This window comes from Piliocolobus tephrosceles, chromosome 5 (genome assembly GCF_002776525.5).
Source record: "Piliocolobus tephrosceles isolate RC106 chromosome 5, ASM277652v3, whole genome shotgun sequence".
NCBI lineage: Eukaryota > Metazoa > Chordata > Mammalia > Primates > Cercopithecidae > Piliocolobus > Piliocolobus tephrosceles.
Window position 1 is genome coordinate 29,934,016 of NC_045438.1, and position 26,085 is coordinate 29,960,100.

Sequence of the window (26,085 nt, forward strand, 5' to 3'; positions counted from 1 at the left end):
AAAGTTCTGTGAAAAATTCCTTTTTCAGACTTGGGTAATTCAAATGTTCCTCCACATGGGAGGTGTTGACAAGACTCTATATTCATAATACTGGTGGTGAAAAATACGTGGCATTTGGGCTGATACCTCGGCTGAGGTAAGATAATGAACTTCCATGTATCTCTTGGTACACAGGGGCAGAAAAATCTTTCTCCTGTCCATTTAGTTCAGTAGGTTGGACTGTGTGAATTAAATTGGCGAAAGACAGATTAAGAGGAGAAAAGGATTACTGCACATGCACACAGATGCTTCACAGGAAAGAACTAAAAGCCCAAAGAGACAGTTAGAACTGGGGGCTTCTATACCACTTTAACAATGATAAAGTGTGAAGAGGCTAGACAAAGGAAAAGGGGGCTTAGCCTATTTGTGGTATGGGAAGATTACTAGAAAATGTATGGGTTTGTTATTCAGGTAAGACTCATTCTCCTCTTTCTGATATGGGTGAGTGGTGAAGCTTTTTTGTTTCTTTATTTGAGACAGGATCTGGCTCTATTGTTCACGCTGGAGTACAGTGGCATCATCTCAGCTCACTGCAACCTCCACCTCCTGGGTTCAAGCAATTCTCCCACCTCAGCCTCTGGAGTAGCTGGGATTACAGATGTGGGTCACCACGTCTGGTTAATTTTTGTATTTTCGGTAGAGACGGGGTTTTGCTATGTTGCCCGAGGTGGTTTCAAACTCCCGGACTCAAGTGATCCACTAGCCTCGACCTCCCACAGTGTTGGGATTACAGGCGTGAGTCACCAGGCACGGCCCACTAAAGCTTTAAAAATAAAAATTCATGTCACCTTTACGAAGGGAAATTTATGTCCTGCTTTTTGGCAGAAAGGGGGAAGTCAGAGTTGTTCCTGAGTATTTAGTTTCTGAACTCTTTTCAGTTCAAGATTAATCCTTATGCTGAAGTGGCATATTTGGGGTGGCATATCCTCATCCTCTTCACTATGAATGTGGACCACATTTTTGCAGCTTTTATTTCTGCAGTTACTTACCTTTCTTTCTCTGCTATTGCGTCCGGAATTGGTGGGTTCTTGGCCTCACTGACTTCAAGAATGAAGCCGCAGACCCTCGCAGTGAGTGTTAACAGTTCTTAAAGATGGTGTGTCCGGAGTTTGTTCCTTCAGATGTTCAGATGTGTCTGGAGTTTCTTCCTTCTGGTGGGTTTGTGGTCTCGCTGACTTCAGGGGTGAAGCTGCAGACCTTCACGGTGAGTGTTAAACAGTTCTTAAAGGGGGCGCTTCTGCAGTTGTTCATTCCTTCCAGTGGGTTCATGGTCTTGCTGGCTTCAGGAGTGAAGCTGCAGACCTTTGCTGTGCGTGTTAACAGTTCTTAAAGATGGCGTGTCCGGAGTTTGTTCCTTCAGATGTTCAGATGCCTACAGAGTTTCTTCCTTCGGGTGGGTTCTTGGTCTCACTGGCTTCAGGAGTGAAGCTGCAGACCCTCACATGAGGTGAATGTTCCTGCTCATAAAGACCGCAGGAACCCGAGTGAGCAGCAACAAGATTTATTGCAAAGAGCAAAAGAACAAACGTTCTGCAGAATGTAAGGGGACCCGAGCAGGTTGCTCTGCTGGTTGGGACAGCTGGCTTTTATTCCCTTATCTGGCCCCACCCACATCCGGCTGATCCGTCCATTTTACAGAGTGCTGATTGGTGCATTTAAAAAAATCCCTAGACTGGACACACAGTGCTGATTGGTGTATTTACAATCCTCTAGCTGGACAGGAAAGTTCTCCAAGTCCTCACTAGATTAGCTAGACACAGAGCACTGATTGGTGCCTTTACAAACCTTGAGCTAGACACAGAGTGCTGATTGGTGCATTTATAATCCTTTAGCTAGACATATGCCTGCACTCCTCAGCCCTTCCGCGGTTGATGGGACTGCACCAGAGGAGCTGGGGGTGGCGCCCATAGGGGAGGCTTGGGCCACGTGGTGGGGGCTCAAGCATGGCGGCCTGCAGGTCCTGAGCCCTACCCCCTGGGGAGGTGGCTGAGGCCTCGTGAGAATTAGAGCGTGCATGGGCGGGCCAGCAATGCTGGGGGACCCAGCACACCCTAGGCAGCTGCTGGCCCGGGTGCTAAGCCCCTCACTGCCCGGGTCGGCAGCCAGCCGGCTGCTCTGAGTGCGGGACCCTGGAGCCCAGGCCTGCTGGGAACTCGCGCTGTCCCATGAATGCAGTGGGCAGCCCCGGTTCCGCCCGCGCCTCTCCCTCCACACCTCCCCACAAGCAGAGGGAGCTGGCTCAGGCCTTGGCCAGCCCAGAGAGGGGCTCCCACAGTGCAGTGGTGGGCTGGAAGGGCTCCTCAAGTGCCGCGGGAGTGGACTCTGAGGCCGAGAAGGTGCCGAGAGCAGGAGGGTGGCTAGCACATTGTCACCTCTCACTATGACATGATCAGCTCCATAAGTAAAAGACCTGTCTTACCTGCACATTCTCAGCACAGAGCTCAGGCATTAAATAAATATTAGGGGAACTGGTTGTACTTTTCTACCAGCCCATAAATGGGCATCAGATACTCAACATGTTAAAATTATTTGAAAATCAGAGTAACTAGTTTGCTGACTTTTAGTGTGCAGCCTTTACGCCAGCTGTTGTGGCTGTGTAGGGGTCTTTTCTTCCATCCCTATTCTAGGATGCATTCAACATAAGTGAAGTGTTATTACTCACGAAAAATGCTATTTGTGGACGGATGCACCTAATGTTCTTGTCCCCTGGTTTCTTTGCACTAAAACCAATCCCAATAGCATTCTATTTCAAGGGAAAAGTTTTATTTTTTTTTTAAACTAAGTAAATTGCTTTTTCTCACAATTTATTCACAGCAGAACCTTACACTACAAAAACCAGCAACTAGTTTCCTCTTAATGTCTACACATAACATCATTGTTAAAAATTAGAGACTTTGTCACAATTTGTATTTTTTAAGGTAAGGTAAATAAAGTATCTTATTATACAGAAGTACAAGGTCTCGTTCTTGTACATTTCGCTCTTCCCAAATATTCTGTAATCAGAACCCTGATTGCAAAACTAAGTACATGGGTTTTCAAAAGACACCAGGCCAGAGAATTCTTTCATCCTAGTCCCAATCTCGCCCCTGAAAGCGTGGGACAGGAAAGGCTGCACCACGGGATATAAATGAGGGCTTATAAGGCCATCGGAGGCCGCGGGGCTTGGGAGGCAGGCGAGGACCCAGCGTTGCATTGCAGAGTCGAGACGACCTGGGCTGCCGTGACGCCGCAGTCGCCGGCCTTAGTTTCCCCCGCCCTGCCCGAGCGCGGCCGCCCCTCTCGCTCGAATCCGGGTACCGCCGGCGACTCGAGTCGGTCCCTTCCGGTTGGTTCCGGCGTCCGGCCTGACATGCGGGCGCTGCGGCTGCTGCTGCTGCTGCCGCGGGGGCTGCGGCTTGGGAAGCTCCGCGCTTCCGCAGGCCTGGCCTCCGCTGGCCGGGCCCACGCCGCCTGTTGCTGGACCCCGCCCCGGCCCAGCGCACTACCCTCGGGCCCCGGGCCCCGCCCTGGCCTCAACCTCTCCTCCAGCCCTTGTTTGCGGCCCGCCACAGCCGCTGCTGCCAGCCCAGACGCGCCGCCCGCATGCACCGCGACCATGGAGCGCGCCGAAGCGGGTGAGACCTGGCTGTCCAGCGGGCCGGGGCGGGAGCGACAGGAGCCGCGGGGGCTTGGACCCGCTCTGCGCTCGACCTCTGGGAGGGCCTGACCCGCGCCAGCCCTGCTCGGAGTCTCCCTCCTTCCAGAAAGGACTCAGGGTAGCACCGAGGAGCCCGGTGCAACCGAGTGTACATCGGTGTTGCCTGTAGCGAAGCGTTTTAATGCACGCATTGTGGGTCCGACAGGAAGCGGGGGTTTGAGCCCATCCCAGAGTTTCACTTTTCTTTTTCCCTTTCTCATCCGGTGACCCTTTGCACAAACTTAATGCCAGTACACATTGCTTTCGACGGTGTCGATGTGAGTAAATGTAAACAAAACCTAGTAAAATCTCGATTTTATCTTATATCACAAATATTAAGCACCTGAACCACCATACTGTCTCATTTAGGATTTTCTGCCAGGTTTGGACATGACCGCTTTTAAAACTGGCGCCAAGTCTATACTAGCGCCCGGGATGAATTTCCAGTTTGTGTCAGCGTTTGTTGTGAATTGAACTTTGTGAGTGGAGCGAGTTAGGGGTTGGACTTTCGGTAAAAGGGACCGCAAACCAATTAGAGAAAAGGTGCTCCTCTGCAAGATTTTCATAGGATAAACTCATACAAGAGTATAAACAGCATAAAAACGTTAACGTGTGCTATATAAATAGCAGTTAACTCATGTAAATATGTTTACAATTGTTAAGTGAATGGAGTGATGACAGTGAGTTTTTGCAATTAGGAAACACATGGGAATGGAATTTGTTAAGGAGAAATGAGCCATACTCCAGTTCCTTGTTTAAGTTCCGTGCCCTTGCAATTCAGGATCTTGTTAGCATATCTGTGTATTTTCCTTACTCATATAAAGTTTAAGATGTTTGTGGAGGTTACTTCCTCCTTTCATCCATTTTCGGACATTATTAACTTATTTTGTCCATTTCTCCCCAATAATTTGGATTGTACTTTTGTTCCCTTTTTATGAGGAGGAAAGGAAAGCCTGGAGGTTAGGCAACTTGTTGATTTCTACGCAGCGGTCAACATTTACTAACGTGTAAGATGTTAATACTATTTTTAGTAGCTAAGCCAGGACTAGAATGGATGCCTTTGGCCCTTTCTAGTTGTTCTTAGGAATAAACTTATTTATTTGTTTATTTATTTAGTGACAGGGTCTTGCTCTGTTGCTCAGGCTGAAGTGCACTGGCGCGATCATGGCTCACTAGAGCCTGGATCTGCTGGAATCATGCCAACCTCCTGTTTCAGCCTCCCCAAGTAGCGGGAACTGCAAGGTCCGTGCCAACATGCCGACAGGCTTGAACTCCTGGGCTCAAGCAGTCCTCTCAGAGTGCTGGGATTACAGGTGTGAGCCAACTTGCTCAGCTGGGATAAATTTACTATTTACCTAGTTGAGTGATAAGAGACTTACTTAGGAAAATTGAGTAGTCATTTATTATCCAGGTAGGAAACTTGCATTTTGTGTGACAGTGGGCGAACTGTCCATACCCATTTTTCACTCTCTTTTTTTTTTTTTTGAGACAGAGCCTCCCTCTGTTGCTCAGGCTGGAGTGCAGTGGCACAATCTCGGCTCACTGCAACCTGCGCCTCCCGGATTCAAGCAATTCCTCTGCCTTAGCCTCCTGAGTAGCTGGGACTATAGGTGTGTGCCACTACGCCTGGCTAATTTTTTGTATTTTTAGTAGAGATGGGGTTTCACCACGTTAGCCAGGATGGTCTGTATCTCCTGACCTCGTGATCTGCCTGCCTTGGCCTCCCAAAGTGCTGGGATTACAGGCGTACGCCACCTTGCCCGGCCCTGTTGGCCTATTTTTGATGAAGTCATTTGCTTCACCTATATTTTAATATTAGCATATATTTAAAGGTATGGTTTTATAATATACTTAAAATGCATGTATTGTTTTTCTTAGAAAGGTAATATTCAATTTTGAAACGTTTGAATAGCAGAAATGAGAAACATATGAATATATTCAGCATAGTTGTCAGCATTTACAAGCAGTTTATACTGTTTAGCCTTGGCCACATAGGTGGAAGAAATTCACCTTGAGTCTCAAATGAGACTTTGGACTTTTGAGTTAATGCTGGAACGAGTTGACCTTGGGGGACTATTGGGAAGAGATGATTATATTTTGCAGTGAGATTTAGGTGGCCAGGGGCAGAATAATAATAGTTTTTATGTTTGTCTCCTCCAAATCCCATGTTGAGATGTAATCCGCAATGCTGGAGGTGGGGCTTGGTGGGAGGTGTTTGGGTCATGGGGGTAGATCTCTCATGAATGCCTTGGTGCTCTCTCTGCAGTAATGAGTTCATGTGAGATCTGGTTGCTTAAAAGAGGCTAGCATCTCTGCCTCTCTGTCTTGCTCTTTTTCTTCACATGTGACACATTGGCTTCCCTTTGCCTTGCTCCACGATCTTAAGCTTCTCAAGGCCGTCACTAAAGCAGATGCTGGCACTGTGTTTTGTGTACGGCCTGCAGAACTAGGAGCCAAATAAACCTCTTTTGTTTAGAAATTACCCAGCCTCAGGTATTCCTTTATAGCAATGCGAATGGACTAATACAACAGGGATGTGGGTGTGTGAACAATAGTAGAGATTAATCAAATTGCAATAAAATTTTATGTTTTTTGGCATGTATGTTAACTATGACCTATCATCATAGCTATGTTGTAAGCCATATTCTTAATGGAATATGTTTTACAGGTATTGTATCTGAAAATAGAGTATTACAAGACAATGAATTAAAGGACTTCTTTAATATCTTGAGTGGTAAATTAATCTTTAGTAAATATCTAGAGTAAAAATTACATTAGTATTCCAGGATTCTGTTCAATCTTATTAGTTCAGACAGCATTTGTGTCTGTCAGTAAAGGCATGGATTATAATGGCACTGGGGAGACTACCATCTGATAAATTTAGCAATTAACTTTATCAATTTAAACATACACCTTCTTTCTCTTACCTCCACCCAAGGTATATGATTGTTCTACCCATAGCAAGAAAACAAACAAAAAGACTAAATAGGAAATATGGCTTTAAAGTTAGTACATGACCATGGGAGAGGAGTTAGGGAAACTGTAAGATCATTTGCTTCTTAATAATTGAATTTTCAGAAAAGCATTACTTAGAACCATGTATTTTTAACTAAATTTCCAGTGTTTAATGTAAAGATGGAGAGAAACAACTTGAAAGTCTTTATTGGAGAAAAAATTATAGGCCAGAACTTGTACAAATAAGAGCACATAAGTGATATTGCTAAAAATAAGAATGAGAATGACTGACAAAACCTTGTTGGTTATTTTAAAAGGTATGTGAAAAAAATGTAGTTTTAGAGTTAAAATATAGCTATAAAAGATCTTGAGGATTACTGATTGACTCAGTTTTCATCTAATCATATGTTAAATACTGTGTTTTAGAAAATGATAAAAGCTTTATAAGTCTGTACAAAAATATAGAATGTGGTATAAATGTTTATAACTTTATGATATATTTGAACACAAGTGGTACTTTCTTAACAGATGTTAATTTATATTCAGTTAGCTGAGTTATTTTCATTTAGGATATAAGTTTAAATAATAACAAGTTAAATAATCCTTTTTTTCTGTTTGTGATACGTTAAAGGAGAAATTAATTCCAATGAGTGTGAAAATGTATCAAGAAAAAAGAAAATGTCGGAGGAATTTGAAGCCAATACTATGGATTCTCTGGTAGACATGCCATTTGCTACTGTAGATATTCAGGATGACTGTGGAAGTAAGTACTTTATTAAGTAAACATGTATTTAGAAGCAATGAGTAGTAAATTTAGTTGTATATATGTTATATATATATTTTTTTCTTTGTAAGTTATTTCACTTTTAGTACTTATGTTTTTGAGTTTTAATTTTGATTTCATTTCCTTTATTTATTCTAGTTTTTTGAGACACGGTCTCACTCTGTCATCCAGGCTGGAGTGCAGTGGTGTGATCACAGTTCACTGCAGTCTTGACCTCCTAGTCTCAAGCAATCCTCCCACCTCAGACTTCCTGGTGGGAGGTAGCTGGGACCACAGGCATGTGTGCCATCATGACCGGCTACGTTTTTATTTTTTTTGTAGAGATAGGGTCTTGCCATGTTGCCCAGACTGGTCTCAAAGTCCTGGGCTCAAGCCATCCTCTTGCCTTGGCCTCCAAAAGTGCTGGGATTACAGATGTGAATGATTGTGCCTTGCCAAGTTTTGTTTTGTTTTTATGTAATAGTTTTAAAATAGATATTATCATAATCTTATATATTTTATTATATAATATATATTATCCTATATATTGTATAATCTTATAATATATAGATAATATATCTATTGGTATAATAATATATTATTATATTAATATATAATAATAATCTGTGATAAAATAATCACAGATAATATTGACATGTCTCACAAAATGTTGAGCCAGCTCATTCTTTAGTTTATAAGCTACTTCTGAAAATAATGGGCTAGATAATGCCCTTGATTATTGTGGAGCCACTGTTGATTTCAGCAGTACCCGTTTATCTAACACATGTTTACTAGCTGTTTGGTATCCTCTAAGCACTTTGCTAGGCATTGGGAGGGTCCATCGGTGAACAAGATGGGCATTATCACTGCCCCAATGGAGCTCAACAGGCTAATATTGAGAATAGGTCAACTTTTAATTAAATATTCGTGTATTGGATCGATTCAGTTCTTGAGAGCTTCATTCACAAACTTTAGAGCAACAGTGCTTACTTGATTGAAATACTGCTGGAATTACATAAATATCCAAATACGTTTTGGCCAGATGTGGTGGCTCATGCCTATATTCTTAACACTTTGGGAAGCTGAGATGGGAGGATCACTTGAGGCCAGGAGTTTGAGACCAGCTTGGTCAACATACCGAAACCCCCATCTTTATTTTAGTAAAATAAATAAATTTTAAAAAAATCTGTTTTATTTCATTGTAAAAACAATACTGTCCATGATATTTGGGTTTACCGCCACTGAAAATGTTAAAGATTTGACTATTGTCCAGGTTACTTGTGGGGAGGAAAATAAGGAAAAGCATCAATATATTCAAATATTTATTGACTACATACTCTGTGCCATTCAGCTGTTTGCAGTCTTACATAAAGCCTTGCCGTGGTTTGATATGCTTTCTTCATGACTAGGGCTCTGTGGCATAAGAAATCATCTGCTTTAGTCTCTTCATTTTGAGAAAAGAAAACTGACTTAGAGCAGTTAAGTAAATTAAATTCACACAGTGGGAAAGAACTAGTTACAGAATCTGGTTTCTGATTTATTAGTCATTTCTTTGATGAACATTTGTAGCCAGGCATTTTGTTGGACATTGGGAATGTTAAAACACATGACAGTCTTGAACGTCAAAAAGCTCCCAGCTTCGTTGGGGAGCCAGTCTGTTGACAGCTATCATCTCATAAGATGAATGCCGTACAGGCTGCTCTGGAAGTGCATGGCATGAGGATGTGTGCAGGGAGGCATCTAACCTGGGTGTGGGAGGAGAGGGTGTTAAGGAAGCCTTCCTAGGTGTTTGGCAAGAGTAGAGGCTTGGAGGATGAGTATGAACTATCCAGGGCTCTTGAAATTATCTGACCATCAGAATTTTCTACAGAGCGATGTAAAAGCACAGATTCTTCTTTTTCAACCTTTGCCTCCTACCAGGGAATCTTTTTGTTTAAAATTTGTTTTAAACATCTCAGGTGATTCTGATGCTTAGCCAGTCTCAGAAACCACACTACTCTTTATCACACTGTCTTCTGGAGGCAGTGAACCTGACTTGTATTTTGGGGAGATGTGTTACTTAAAACATATTAAGTCTCTGGTGTTTTATTAAGCAGTCTTTCCCATTCCATAATCCAAGGGGAAAAGGAATCAGGAAGAGGTGTTTCCTATCTTCCTTTGCAACTGCCCTGTAGAGAAGAACCATGTTTGTGAGTTTCACAGCTGTTGGGGAAATCTTCACTGAAGAATTTACATACCTGTTAAGTAGAAGATATTCTTAGAAAAAAGTGAGAATAGTGGCCAGGCACGGTGGCTCACGCCTGTAATCCCAGCACTTTCGGAGACCGAGGCGGGCGGATCACAAGGTTAGGAGATCGAGACCATCCTGGCTAACATGGTGAAACCCTGTCTCTACTAAAAATACAAAAAATTAGCCGGGTGTGGTGGCGGGCGCCTGTAGTCCCAGCTACTTGGGAGGCTGAGGCAGGAGAATGGCATGAACCCAGGAGGCGGAGCTTGCAGTGAGCCGAGATCGAGCCATTGGGGCTCCAGTCTGGGCAACAGAGCGAGACTCCATCTCAAAAAAAAAGAAAAAAGTGAGAATAGCAAGGATTTAATGTTTTCCTCTTAATTTCCTACTTGTCGAGCAAATAAAATGAATATATTTTAAAAATTCAATCACTTCTTTCTTATTTCACTAACTTCTCTAATTTGGATGTAAATAAAGAAGACTTCTCATGAATAACCATGCCCTGTGTGCCCACCATGGACCTTACTCACCTGCACTTCTCCCTCTGAGCCTTGTTCCAGTCTCTGAATCACTCTCATTGGAGTGCATAAGTTAGATTGGAACAAGAGATGAGTCTGTTCATTCTTCCAGCTATAGGCACTTCTGATTTATACATATCTTACATATGTCTAGTATATATGAACACATAGCTTCTACTAGCGACAGAAAGCAAGATACTTCCAGAATCCCAGAGAGCAAATAGTATTTCTGTAGCCACCATATTCTTGTATCTCTACTGGTAAGAAGATTAATAGCCATTGGGATGAGAAAGAAGGAAGGGGCTGGATGTGTTTGTGGCATGCATTTCATTCCTGCTCTGAAAGCCACAGCTGTTTCTTCAGAGGATGTGCATTGGAAGGATGGCTAGTTCTTCATTATGAACAGGGTCTTTTCCCTCTAAGATACGGTGTATTTTTTACCAAAGAAATGATGTTATCTATGTATATTAGGGGCTTAGGCCAGTCCACAAAAGTCTACTTTTAACTAATATATATGCTTTTTGATAATTCAGGCTTTATGAGTTAAAAGTCTTTGTGGATTAGTCTAGACTCCAAACCACCATGTATTATATTACTTTTGTGGAAAGATGGATTTAAAATTCCAGGCTCCAACTTATACATGGGCAGTGTGGTACAAAGGGAAAAACAGAAAACTTGTGTTTTAAATTTGGGTTACTTCATTGTTTACTTGGACCTTTGACACTTAAAGTGTGAATAAAAATTCCCTCCTGTTTATCTCATAGTGTTGCTTTATGGCTAAAAAGATAATGTATGCAAGAAAGAAGTTAAAAATGTAAAATAATGAATAAATGTTATTTATAAAACCTTTGAAACATACCCATTAGTTATCTGGGGACAACTTACTCTCTCATTTGTATGATAGCATTTACTAAAACACTAAGGAACAAATAGTAAAATTCTTTGCAAACCAGAAACTACTAACTAGTTTTTCTGAAGTGAGATTTTTATAGAAATGTACAAAAACTGAGAGTTTTATTGCCAACCCTTAAACCATAAGAAAGATATAATAATAGTGTTTGTGCCCGAAACACAATATAATTAGTTTGTGGCTTGAATGGACTGAATTTGGCTTTCTTGTACATTTAGTAATCAGTCTACTCATTTCCTCCATGGTAGATGGCAACCTCAAAATTCTCAGGCTGCTGGTTATTGCCTGTGGTTCCTTTAGTTTTCTTTGGCGTGTGGAAATTGCGAGTTAACTGCCAAGAAATTCTTGCTAATAGACACCCTGGCAGAGCAATGAGGAAAGTAGTGCTAACAAAAACATCATGGGAAGGGGAATCCTTGGCAGTAGGAAAACTCCCCCTGAAATGGTTAGCGTCCCAGTTGTCAGCTGCATTGCCTTCAGTGTGAGTGTGGTATCTTGATTAGGCAGCATGTGGTCTGGTTGGGTGAGATGGGTCTTGATGTGTTTTGGTTAGTTTTGTTTTTAAGAACAAACTTTTATTAGGGTTATAGTTTAGAATATTATAACAAAAATTAGAAGATAGCATGCATTAGAACTAAATATGAGAATGTAAAAGTATATTAGAAGTGAAATATCCAAAGTGTATGTACAATGGAAATCTTTTAGAAATGATGGGGAGGCTGGCTGCCATGGCTCACATCTGTAATCCCAGCACTTTGGAAGGCCGAGTTGGCGGATCTCTTGAGGGCAGGAGTTTGAAGCCATCCTGGCCAACATGGTGGAACCCCGTCTCTACTAAAAATACAAAAATTAGCCAGGCATGGTGGCACATACCTGTAATCCCAGCTACTAGGGAGGCCGAGGCAGGAGAATTGCTTGAATCCGGCAGGCAGAGGCTGCAGTGAGCAGAGATTGTGCCACTGCATTTTAGCCTGGGCAACACAGCCAGATTCTGTCTCAAGAAACAAAACAAAAAATGATGAGGAGACAGTACAGCCTCCATAGGGTGGACACGTTTTAGTAGAAAATCCAGCTTAGTGCGTGGTTGACTTGGATGGGGTCTTTGCTGTTTACACGGGAAATGTTGTGGGTCAGTTGATTATAAACCCAGTAAACCATCCAGAAAAACATTTGGGTTGCTGCTGTTCTGCATCTGAAAGTAGAATGGAGAGTCATTCTGCTGTTGGGAATAGCCTAGTGTGCTTCCCACAGTGTGACTTTGTGGGGAGTTTTAGTTTAATTGATTCTAGTCTCTTAAGGGAATCACAGTTCTCAACTATCAAGCCACATTTATTGAATTTATTTAGGGATGGGATCACATTATGTTGCCTAGACTAGTCTTAAACTCCTCGGCTGCAGTGATCCCCCCACCTCAGTCTCTTGAGTAGCTGGGATAACAGGTATGCACCACTATGCCTGGTCTCAAGCCACATTTAAATCAAGTCTTTTGATTTCCCTTTTTTTGTGTGTCATGTCTTCCCTAAATGTGGAATTCAGTTCTCCTTATATTAAAATGCTTATAATTCTTATTTTACGTCACACAGAATTCTATTCTGTAATTGGAGATTTTGAAGATATGGGAAATCGTAATTTTGCTACTTATTAATCCTAACAAGTTATTATATTTAAAAAATACTTAGATTTTCAACATCTTAAAATATAAATTGAAACTTACCCTCACCTAAAATTTTTTTTGTAGAAAAATGCTATATCAAATAAAGATTGAATCTTTGTATCTGATATAATAGGTGGTTACCCTGTGTCGATTAAAAAAAATAAAAGATAAATTGTTTTCTGTGTCCTCTATAATTAATTGGGGAAGCATATACTACATATTCCAAATGTTATTATGAGAGAGCTTAAGGCAAATATCTGCCCCAAATAACATAAATTGTTGATATCTTTTCTTTTGTTAAAACATAAGAAAATAAATAAAAATTGGAACAAGCCCAATCACTAAATTAATTCAACACATATTTATTGAGTGTGTTATGTACTACATACTGTTATTGGTGCTGAGCTGAGGATGTAGTTAGTTCAGCTAGTGTGTACTTTTTCCAGGCTCAAGTTCATTCATTATGGATGACATTGGCATAATAATGGTAGCTGTCTCACAGGATTGTTGGAAAGATTCAATTCCTCAATACATATTAAGTCCTTAAAATGTAACTAGCCTCAGTACATTTTCATTAATTTAGTTTCACCAGATTTTTTCTTGCATATGTTTGCTAAATTAAATATTTATAAAAAATTTCCCTTTAAGAGCAATATTTTATAATAATAATATTGAGCACCTCTAGCACATTGCTAAATGCTTATATTTTCTTATATAATCCTCATAGAAACTTTTTTTGTTTTTTTGAGACATAGTCCTTCTCTGTCACCCAGGCTGGAGTGCAGTGGTGCGATCGTTCTCAGCTCATTGCAACCTCCGCCTCCTGGGTTCAAGCGATTCTCCTGCCTCAGCCTCCCGAGTAGCTGGGATTACAGGCACCCGCCACCACATCTGGCTAATTTTTTTTGTATTTTTAGCAGAGACAAGGTTTCATCATGTTGGTTAGGCTGATCTCAAACTCCTGGACTCAAGTGATCCACCTGCCTCAGCCTCTCAAAGTGCTGGAATTACAAGTGTGAGCCACTGCACCTAGCACATAATCATCATAGAAACTTAAAGAGGGAGAAGGTAAGATTATTTTTTTTTTAGGAAGTTTTAGTAATTTGCCAAAGATTATTGAGATACTAAAGGGGAATAATTCTATGAAATATACGGGCAGGCGTGGTGGCTCATGCCTGTAATCCCAGCACTTTGGGAGGCTGAGGCGGGTGGATCACCTGAGGTCAGGAGTTTGAGACCAGCCTGGCCAACATGGTGAAACCCCATCTATACTAAAAATACAAAAAATTAGCTGGGTATGGTGGCGTGTCCCTGTAATCCTAGCTACTTGGGAGGCTGAGGCAGGAGAATTGCTTGAACCCGGGAGGTGGAGGTTGCAGTAAGCCGAGATTGTGCCATTGCACTCCAGCCTGGGCAACAAGAGTGAAACTCAGTCTCAAAAAAAATATTCTATGAAATATAGAAGATAGTATTGTAAGTCATATAGCTAAGGAATTTTAGGACTGGTTACTTTGAAGATTTTAGCTGCCTAAATAACAAGAAAAAATAAAATATCAAAACAAATCTAATTAATTCTCAACCATTTAGCTAAGAGTAAGTGTGAAAACAATGAAACCACAATAACAGATGGATGACTTAATTTTTCTCATCATTCATTTCTTTGTAGTTTTTGAGGGAATAAATAGAACTTGAGAAAAAATTAAATAGTTTACATAAAATGACATGTGGTGCTTCAGTTGAAAAAACAAATACACATATCAGAGAGTTACAGGCTTTGTCAGCAAGACCAGATTCATACAACACATTAAAATGGCTACTGAAATCATTATGAAAATTAACAAGTGGAATAAATTAAATTTATAAGATGGGTTTATGAGCTGTACTCCAACTGATGACTTTTTTGCTAACCAATGAAGTTACTCTAAATAATCCAGTTGAAAGGTCCTGGGCGTGTGGCCAAATTTTTCTACATTTTGTTCTATGGCCATTGATTTTTGAAGTTCTAATTAGTAAACTAGATGATTACATAAATATTTTGTTCCTTATATTTTCATATGAAACTAAAAGTAAAGAATAATATCCAGTTGTAGTTTAGAACCTACATTATGATTTCAAAGTGGTAAATAAAATGGAGTTTAGTAATGAAAAGCGCACGGATTTTATACTTTGGCCATATATAAATAAACTTTACAGATAAAATCAGAGATGTTATGCAAACAAGAGAGAAGAGATATTGGGGCCGGGCATGGTGGCTCACACCTGTAATCTCAGCACTTTGGGAGGCTGAGGAGGGCAGATCACTTGAGGTCAGGAGTTCAAGACCAGCCTAGCCAACATGTGAAAACCCATGTCTATTAAAAATACAACGGTTAGCCGGGCATGGTGGTGCATGCTTGTAGTTCCAGCTATTCAGGAGACTGAAGCATGAGAATCGCTTGAACCTGGGAGGTGGAGGTTGCAATGAGCTGAGTCCACACCACTTGCACTGTAGCCTGGGCAACAAAGTGAGACTCCATCTCAAAAAAAAAAAAAAAAAGAGAGAGAGATTGGGCTCAGTGTGTATCAAGTGTCTGATAAATCAGCAGGGCTCACAGAATTAAGAAAAGTGTATTACAAGGGTCAGTAAAACTGTACTATAGCAATAAATACAGGATTCCTTTTTTCCCCCATCTGTCATTTGGTATTTTAAAACTACACACAGTCTGTGATGCCTAACAAGAAAATTTTTCAAAGGAAAGTTAAATAGTTATTGGTAAAATTATAGAAAACTAAATAAATTTACGCAAACCATGTCCTACTTTATTTTTACCTGAATGTATTTTGGGTTGTGGTTTTATACTATGTCATTCTCCTGATACCAGAATGGTTAGAGTTGTTATATGTTATAACCATTACCTTGAGAGATTATGATTTTTTTTCCTTCAAAATGGATTTATAGGATGTTTGAAATGGCAAAAATAAGTTGCTACAGACAGGAAGACAGTTTAGTGTTAAATCGATAAGGTAGAAAACATCATAAAATGCTGGAAGTGTCAGTGGTCTTTTAAATATTGTGTTAATTCTGTCCCCCTCTGTAGTATTGTTCATATTGGAGTGTGAGTAAAATACAGAAAAAATGATTATATGTTTTATCTTCACAGTAAGGAATGTACTATACATGGCCACTCAATAAACAGTGTATGCAAAAAATGGAAATAAAAATTTCATAAAACAATACTTATACTCACTGTGAGCAATATACTATCTACATGACTACTGTCCCATTCCATTCCATTCTTTAAAAAGTGCTCTTTATCGGCCGGATGTGGTGGCTCACACCTGTAATCCCAGCACTTTGGGAGGCTAAGAAGGGTGGATTACCTGAGGTCAGGAGTTCGAGACCAGCCTGGCCCATAGGGTGAAAACCTGTCTCTCCTGTAGTCCCAGCTACTCGGGAGGCTGAGGTAGGAGAATGGCGTAAACCCGGGAGGCCGAGCTTGCAGTGAGCTGAGATCCGGCCACTGCACTCCAGCCTGGGCGACAGAGTGAGACTCCGTCTCAAAAAAAAAAAAAAAAAAAAAAAAATAGCTGGTCATGGTGGTGAGTGCCTGTAATCCCAGTTACTCGGGAGGCTGAGGCAGGAGAATCGCTTGAACTCAGGAGGCAGAGGTTGCAGTGAGCAGAGATTGCTCCATTGTACTCCAGCCTGGGCAACAAGAGCAAAACCCTGCCTCAAAAAAAAAAAAAAAAAAAGAAAAAAAAAGTGTTCTTTATTATCTTCTAAGTTGATTCCATAACCCACTAGTAGGTTGATGCTTGCAATTTAGGAAAAATAACCTAGATGGTAGGTTTCTGATTCTCAGTCTTAAATCTATTATTTAATATCACCATGAATTGTCCTAATTAGTACAAGTGTTAACAGTTAGTACCTTTACCACAAATCACAGAAAGCTAGAACTGGAAGAGACACCTGAGAGAGATTGTCTAAATGTTCCTTCCTCCCCCTGTGTTTTTTTTTTTAATGTTGCATTGTAGAAACTTTCAAGCATATGTTAGAGAAAATAGGACAAGCCTCATGTATTCATTACCTCTTCCTTACTGATTATTTTGAGGTAGATCCCAGACATATTACTTTATCTGTAAATACTTTAGTATGTTTCTTTAAAAGGTAAAGAATCTTAAAAAAAAATTCAAAATATTCTTACTATACCAAAAAAATGGTAATTCCTAATGTCATCAAATAACCAGACAATCTCTGATTATGTCATAATTAAAAAAAAAATCTGGATTATTTGAATTAGTTACCAAAATCTATGCACTATATTTAATTGATACATCTCTTGAGTCTCTTTTCATGTATACATCTTCTTTTCTCCTTTTGGGTATGTGTATGCGTGCGTGGATTGTTGAAGAAATCAGGTTGTGTAGAAGTTTTGATATTCTGGTCATTTAACATTTTTCTCTGTCTCTTATACTTCTAGTAAACTGGTAGTTAGATCAAGAGGCTTAATGAAGTTTGTGACATTTGCAAGAATGCTCCAAAGATAGAATTTTTTGTTTCTTTTTGAGAGACAGGGCCTCACCCTGTCATCCACACTGGAGTACAGTGACATGATCATAGCTCACAGTAACCTCAAACTCCTGGGCTCAAGTGATTCTCCCACCTCAAGTAGCTGGGACTACAGGTGCATACCACAATGCCTGGTTAATTTCTAAATTTTTTGTAGAGATGGGATCTTGCTGTATTTCCCAGGCTGGTTTTAAATTCCTTGCCTTTAGTGGTCCTCCCACCTAGGCCTCTCAAAGTGCTAAGATTACAGGCATGAGCCACTGTGCCTGGCCAAAGATAGTATTTTAAATTTCCTATAGTGTGACATCAGTAGGCAAATAATGTTTGCTTGTCTTGCCTTTTTGTGATGTTAAGATTGATCCGTGGCTTCAGGTCTTATTACTCTAAAATATTGTTAAAGTTCCCCATCAACTTTCCATCTAATGGATCATCCATTGACGGTAATTGGGTTGATCTGTTACTTTGTTAAGCATTTTGAAATGGTGATATTCTAACTCTATCTTTTTGCATTAATTAGCTTGAAATTTCTATAAAGAACTTTATCTTAACTAGCTATTTAATTTCCTAAATGACTATTTGGTTATAAGGAAAGATGGAATAAATGCTTGACTTTTTTCCGTTATCATCAGATATTTAGAATCATGGTTCTCTAGACTCCTCTAAAGGTGACCTGTGAATTTCTGGCTTTAATTTTTTTAGTATCATTAAGAATGGATGGATTTAAGTATATTTGATGTATTTAACGCCACTGAAGTTTATTCTATTTGGTGCACACATTGTCCCATCTTTGACCAATGGGAAGACATTTAAATTGACTTTAGAGATCTTCTCATATGATCCCAGGAGTCTTTTGAATTTCCAGAACTCTCATACATTGTATGCTCCAGACCTGGAATCAGCTCTTTTTCCAAGGATTGGTAATATTTTGAAGTTCTCAGATAAACCCATTAAGTAACTTAATTAAAAGATGCTTGTTGGAAATCTGGTCTTAAGGTCCTTGGCCTTTTCACTATCCAGTGCTGCCTCTATAGATTGAAACACACAGTACTAGTCATCTTCTCAACTGTGCTGTTCCCCCTTCTATCTTTTGTAGAGTATTTTTTTCCCAGCGCAGGTTGATAGCTGCCAGATTCACCATCCCAGCATCCTGTGTTGCTTGGGGTTAGCCCTGTGTGGTGATCTGGACAATGAAATACAAGGGACAGACACTAGGAACTTATTTAGAATTGATTTGTAATTTTACCTTAAAAAACGGCGTCTTGCTTTTGAAGTTTATTTATTTTTTTAATTAATTTATTTTTTTTGAGGCGGAGTCTTGCTCTGTCGCCCAAGCTGGAGTGCTGTGGAGTGCAGTGGCACGATCTGGGCTCACTGCAAACTCCGCCTCCCAGGTTCACGCCATTCTCCTGCCTCAGCCTCCGGAGTAGCTGGGACCACAGGCGCCCGCCACTATGCCCGGCTAAATTTTTGTATTTTTTAGTAGAGACGGGGTTTCACTGTGTTAGCCAGGATGGTCTCGATCTCCTGACCTCGTGATCTGCCCGCCTCAGCCTCCCAGAGTGCTGGGATTACAGGCGTGAGCCTCTGCACCCAGCCTGAAATTTATTTTTCAACATTATATTTAGTTAAAAAAACTGTTTAGGGATGGGTGTGGTTGCTCATGCCTGTAATCCCAGCATGTTAGGAGGCCAAGATGGGAGGATTGCTTGAGTCCAGTAGTTCAAGACCAGCCTGGGCATCATAGTGATACCCCTACCTCTATAAAAAATGAAAAATTAATGAGCTGTGGTGGTACATACCTGTAGTCCCAGCTGCTTGGAGAGGCTGAGGTGGGAGGATCACTTGAGCCCCAGGAGTTCAAGGTTACAATGAGCTATGATTGCATCACTACACTCCAGCCTGGGTAACAGAGTGAGATCCTGTCTCAAAACAAAACAAAAACACAACAACAAAAAAGAACTGTTCAGGACAGCTCTTCATTTTCCATACTCATAGAAGGTACAAGTGGTCTGGATGAGTAAAAACAATGGAGAGTTTATAAATCATCTGTTTCTTTTTGGAGTTTCCTAAATGTTCTTTAGCAGATACAGATTTATCTTCCTAATTATGTTTAGTTCTGGGTATTATCTAATACTTATAATAGCTAATAATAGTGTTTACTTTGTACCAGGAAGTGGTCTAAACGTTTTTATGTATTAACTCACTCAATCCTCAAAAAGATCCTATGAAGTAACTATTATTATTATTCTAAAATTACACAGGGAAGCTGAGTAAAGAGGGTTTGTGTGCTTGTCTAAAATTACACAGTCACACAGCTAGTATGTGGGAGAGCCAGGATTCTAACCCAGGTGCTCTGGTTCCAACTATATTAAAAATGGCTTTCATTTTCAGAGTACTAATTTATTAACAGTAGGTGGTGGTGGGCTACAAATGTATTTAGAAGTGGATTTAAAATATATGTGTTTTTCATTAGCGTATTTTGTAGCTTCTGTTTAAAATTAGTATATTCATATTACTACAGTTAGATATAGGACCTTTTTTTCGATGTGTAAAATTGCAGGCAACCCAACGATATATTGATTTGATTTGCCGTATTAAAACTCTTACGTAAGAAATAAAACCCAATGGCATCATGAATGAGACAATTCACATAATTCTTGCAACATAGATAAAAATGCTACAAACTGTTTCTTAGTAATAAAATCTATAAAGTTCTGGTAAGCTTACGTGTGTAAAAGAAGCTAGTAATAATTTATATTTTAAATGTGTATCCTCTAACCATGAAGAGCTATCATTAGCCACATTAATCATTAGACATACCATTGAGAGATATAGTGATGAAATAGATGCACAAACACACCAGATAATTTTGCCTTCATTCATAATGATATGGTCAGATATATTGCCCAGGCCACCTTGCTCTTAGTTTACCCCATTTTTAGGTCTTACAAATATATGTTGTGGAAAGAAAACACATCTATTCCTACACATCCTTAGCTTTTTAATTTTAAACATGCTGTACTATTTTTCTTAGAAATTAGCATTAAAATACTCTTTGAGACATTAGCTTAAAATCATTTACTATTAATACCTCAAAGATAAACAGAATAAGAACAATTATTTTTGCTCAGTGGTTTTATGTGTAATATTAACTAGTTGTGCAGAACTTCAGTAGAGAAGCAGTTTGATACAGTAGCAAAGGTTTTCTGCTTTTCTGTTTTATCATGTGTAAAATAAGGAATTTAGTTAAAGCAGAGTTGCATATGCACACAGACGTTGGGCTGTGGGTTGAGCCCAGACTTCTTTTCACAGTCCTTCTTAAGGGAGGTAGTTACTGTGGTCTATTAGAGTTGATCCCAAAGATAAAACCAACCGAATAGGATGGAATGTAAGGTAAAGTGGTTCTTCCCTACCTTTTTCAAAATAACACCTCAGAAAATATATTTGAATTTTCACAAAGTCTCTGTGAGGTACTCTATTTTGTTTTGTTTTGTTTTTTTTTGGAGACAGAGTCTCACTCTGATGTCCAGGCCAGAGTGCAGTGGTATGGTCTTGGATCACTGCAACCTCTGCCTCCTGGGTTCAAGTGATTCTTGTGCCTCACCCTCCTAAGTAGCTGAGACTACAGGCATGTGCTACCATGCCCGGCTAATTTTTGTATTTTTAGAGATGAAGTTTCACCTTATTGGCCAGGCTGGTCTCACACTCCTGACCTCAAGTGATCTTCCCACTTCAGCCTCCCAAAGTGCTGGGATTACAGGTGTGAGACACCATGTCCTGCAGAGGAACTCTATTTTGAACAATGAACTACTATTCAAGAAGACATGGGTTGGAAGCTCAATTAATGGATTGTAGTTTTGCATGTATATGGAAGCCCTGATAGAATCTGTTAAAAAAAAAAAAAAAAAGAAGATAATGGCATTTCACACAGATTTAGTAATTATTTCTGGGAGCATGCTTCATAATTAGAATTGTTAGATGTTGTAAATGAATCTTACAAGGATTACTTTAAAAAGTGATATTGTAAATGCTTCTCAGATTACCTTTTGTTAAGGATCAGTTTTTAAAAAAAATTTCTTGTTTGCTGCCAATGGATACTTTTGTAAAATACAATAAAAGTGAATTATTAGAAAATGAAATAAAAGACCTACAAAGTAGAAATCAAAATTCAGCAGACCAAATTATTCTGCCCCATTGCTATGGAAGTTTCCAAAGCATTCTCTTAATTTTTGCAACAAATAGTTTATAGCGTTACAGTGGCCACAGACCAAAACTTTGTGTGACAGTAGGGTTATGCCCTAGAAGTTACATATATACCTGTACGGGATGGTTGAAAAATGATCTTTCTTAGTGTTATGAACATTGTGGTGCCAGGAGCTGTGCTTCAGATCAGAAGTCAGCTCACTAAGGCCCTCAGGCCAAATCTGGTTAACCACTCTGCTTTGAAAATAAAGCAGGAACACAACCTGTACCCACTCATTTATGTTTTGTCTACAGCAGAGTTGAGTAGTTAATGGCAGAGACTATGTCATCTGCAATGCCTAAACTATTTACTGAGGTCCTTTACAGAAATGTTTGCAAACTCCTGCTTTAGATTTGAAAATGATACTTATGAATGATTGCTACTTATATATTGCTTTTTTTCTGGCTGTATTATCTTTGTTTAAATGTATTAGACGTATTGTTTAAATGTATTAGACGTATTGTTTGACTTTTTTCCTCTAGTCACTGATGAACCTCAAATAAATTTGAAGAGAAGTCAAGAAAATGAATGGATCAAGAGTGATCAAGTAAAGAAGAGGAAAAAAAAGCAAAAAGATTATCAACCCAACTATTTCCTATCCATTCCAATCACCAACAAAGAGGTACTATTTTTTAAAAAAATTATTTTTACTGTGAAATTTTATTCTAAATTTAAAGTATACTAAATGCTTATGAACCCACTTGCTCTCAGCTTCTAAGAGTCTTTGGTGGCATTTTGGCAGGACTATACAGGGAATATTTCTATTTAAGTAATAGAAATGTATTTAAACAACAAGTTTGGAAAATATTATTTATTTTTCTGAGACAGGGTCTTGCTCTGGCACCCAGGCTGGAGTGCAGTGGCACAGTCATAGCTCCCTGCAGCCTTGAACTCCTGGAATCAAGCAATCTTTCCACCTCAGCCTCCAAAAATATTTAGACAATCATATTTAAACAGTAATTTTGCAAAACCCACTTGAAAAAGTGTTGCTACGTGGCATGTCAAGGTCATTTGCAAGTGTTTTTTCATTTTATCTGAGGGACCCTTTGGAAGTAGGGAGCAGTGACCAGTTGAGAAAAGAGGATTCTGAGATCTCTGTTGGGAAAGTAAACTGGGGTTTCTTGCTGCTTAATCTTGTTTATGATAGTGATTATTTCAACATAGTTTCTTCAAAAAATTACTCAGTGTTGTAACAACTTAATATTGCACCATTACACTTGGTAGAAATCTATTAAAATCTGAAAAATTAATGTAATAAATAATAGGAAATGGAACCAGCCCGTTAGCTCCTACTGAGAAACCCCTGAGAGAGAAAACGACTGCATCTCATTACAACTACTGAAGCAGTGAGGTAGGAATTAAAATGCTGCAGGAAAGAACACCTCACTTAGAAGACTGACTGTTTTTACCCCTTGGCCCAATTTAAGAGCCGGATTTGAATTTCTGTTTGTGGGTTATAATCTCTTTGACCAGGCACATTTTCAGGTTGCCCTTCTCCTTGTTTAACTAGCATGTCTCTAGGGAATGCTAGCAAATTGTTAAAAATCAAATCAAAATTAAAATGAAAGAAATAAATATCAAAAGAAAAAATAAATTATGTTGTATCATTCTAGGAAATACCTAGTCTGTGAGACACAGTTTAGCCGGGGAGAAAATATACATAACAAGAGAAGAGTTACTTAGCCATAGAAGATTTTAGATTTGATGTAGTGAAGAATCATATTCTGATTTTACTGATACATATTTGATTCCTTTGGTTGAGGAATACTTCTTAAAAGTCCTAATGAGGGCCAGGTGTGGCGGCTCATGCCTGTAATCTCAGCACTTTGGGAAGCTAAGGTGAGTGGATCTCTCGAGCCCAGGAATTTGAGACCAGCCTGGTTAACATGGCAAAACCCTGTCTTTATTAAAAATACAAATATTAGCTAGGCATTGTGGCTGGCACCTGTGGTCCTAGCTACTTGGGAGGCTGAGGTGGGAGGATTGCTTGAGTCCAGGAGGCAGAGGTTGCAGTGAGCCAAGATTGCGCCACTGCAGTCCAGCCTGGGTGACAGAGCCAGACTGTATCTCAAAAAAAAAAAAAAAAAAAAAAAAAAATTAAAAGTCCTAGTGAAATAGTCCTTAAAAGTGTTTAGGCAATACAAAGTTAGTATAATCAGCAATTATGCATTTTATTAAAATACTTGCAAGTTGTTTGGTTTGAAATTTAGGATTATGTATACCTATGGGGATTAGAAGAGCTCAGGGAGTGAGAGGTGCTGCTGCTTTCATGAGCAGCCACACAGAAGCCAGGTCCTAAGGACACTGAATGTCAGACAGTTGAAGTGACTTCCCTATGGACACATGATTTGTGATTGGAAGAGAATCCAGGTTCTGTATTTTGATTTCACAGGGTCTCTCAGTCTAGATGTTCGATGAACACCGCTGAATGTCCCTTTCCCTAGGCCGCTCATTTTCTGCTTCTCCCTTCACCTGTATTCCTTGCTCCTGGGGGAGACTGAGCAGCATCTCTGCATCACCTCCATGTCTGCCCTCTCTCCCCTCCTAGCTGTGTTATGGCTTCTTACCCCTTCCGGAGAAGACTGGTGGGGTGATGTGCTGATGGGACAGGGAATGTGGGGAAGGGGATTGAAAGGAAGGAGGAGAGAAAAATTCTTTCCTTCCACCACTAACTTCTAGGCTTTGCATCATAAAAGGGAAGGGAGAAAGGGGATGAGAGTCCTGTCCGCAGCTTTTGGTTTTCATCCTTTAACCTGCTGTAGCCTTTGTTTCTGCCTCCCTACCCCTGTAAGGTTGTATAGATGCTGGAAAGAGTGCAGGCTTTGGGTCTGACAGACTTGTTAATACCAACTGAGTCACAGACTCCGCTACATGTGTAGGTCAGGTTACCAACATTTTTCAAGTTTCAGTTTGTTCAGGTGTAAAATGAGGTGGGTGATAATACCTCTTTCAGATGACTGTTTTCTAAACCCAAATCTAGCCATGTCACCAGCCTGCTTATATACTTCAGGATTTTCCCACCGATAGGATAAAGACAACTTCTTTTCCATGTTCTCTGAGGTTTTGTCTGTTCTGTCCTCTCCCCTTCAGCCCTTGCTTTTTCTGCCCGAGCTCTTCTAGCCTTCCTTGGGCTTTCCAGGTTCCCTCGGCCCCAGGGAAAGCCTTCTCTGGCTGGAGTTTTCTCCTTGCTCCTCTTGGTTTTGTTAATGCCAGAATCTCATCTCAAACCTCTCTACCCATGACCACCTCGTCTAGGTCAACTATCCCTTTCCTTGCCCCCTTCCTGTCAGCTAAAGGCTTTCACAGCTTTCACATTTGTCATCCTTGCAACTTGACACTTGTCTTCCTCACAGGGTTTTTAGTGCATGCCCATACCTAGACTAGTGTTTGTTCAAGAGTAGGTGCACACACATACGCGCACTCTCTCGCTCTCGCTCTTTCTCTCTCTGCTGTTGTTTCATGGCAAATGTGTATTCCTGTCATTCCAAGTTATAACCAGAACACTTAAAAATAATAAATACAATGTAATGGTGGTTTCATAATACAGGTTCAATAGCAGTTTACTGGTTTTGGAGGAGGTAGGGTAACTTATAATAGAGGGAAATGCAGGTTTCAAGTGACCCTGAAACCAAATAATTTAATGTTTCTCTTTTAAGAGACTTATTTGTAGTTAACCACTTAGAATGCTTACATACAAATATGGGGAAGAGATGTAGGAATCAGGCAAGATTAGGAGTTATATTTTATATCTTCTGCATGAGGACATTTTTGTTTGTTTTAAAGTGTCTAATGTTAATTTTCTTTTTAAATTACTTATGAGCTTTTGTGGGAAGGCTTGGGAAAAAAGTAGCATTTATAACATTGTTTCAATGGAAGACTGTATTCCAAGTTCCAATTAAGTGACCTGCAAACAAGCTTTTGGAAGCTAGCATATTCACAATGAGTTGCTCTACTTTTGGCCTCTACATGTTGGCATCTAGTTTTAAAGAAAAAAGTATTCAAAATTCCACTGGTCTTTGATTTAAAACACATTCTTAGAAGTTTGGAATTCTTTATTAGTAGAAAATCTTGATTTCATATTTTAAGCAAATAGAATTGGAAAATGGATTAGGACGGCTGCATAAAAATGTCCTAATTGGAAGTATATGAAAGTATGTGTTTCCATTAACTTTCAATTGCATGTTAGTTTAAAAAGAAAAGAAGAAAACATTCCAATGGGGGTATAGTAAATCCTAAATGTTTCTTAAATGACTAGAATTGTTTAATTAATTCTAGCTAGATTTACCCATATATTGGTTTTATATGCCTTCTTTTGAGAGGTAGTAAGAATCAATATTGAAAAAATCAAGGAACAGTCAGAAGCTGATTGAAATTAGGAGTGTGTTAATTTTTTTGATATATTTTAAAAATATACTAATGGAAGAAAAAGGTTTTCCTCTGCTTGCCTGCTTGCTTGCTTTCTCTTTCTTTCTTTCTTTCTTTCTTTCTTTCTTTCTTTCTTTCTTTCTTTCTTTCTTTCTTTCTTTCTTTCTTTCTTTCTTTCTATGT

The 26,085-nt window shown here is 39.7% G+C and overlaps 1 protein-coding gene across 3 annotated transcripts in view; it reads left to right on the top strand.

Annotated features, from left to right (window-relative positions):
• Positions 1-3,331: 3,331 nt before the first annotated feature.
• AKAP7 (A-kinase anchoring protein 7) overlaps positions 3,332-26,085 on the top strand; it is a 145,717-nt gene continuing 122,963 nt past the window's right edge. For 2 of the 3 annotated variants that reach the window (XM_023230668.2, XM_023230665.2), the window contains exons 1-3: positions 3,332-3,653; positions 7,302-7,433; positions 22,020-22,159. In XM_023230668.2, coding sequence (XP_023086436.2) covers positions 3,389-3,653; positions 7,302-7,433; positions 22,020-22,159 — 537 coding nt within the window. In that variant the 5' untranslated portion in view covers positions 3,332-3,388. The remainder of the gene's footprint in view (positions 3,654-7,301; positions 7,434-22,019; positions 22,160-26,085) is intronic. The other variant, XM_023230664.2, reaches the window with a different exon arrangement.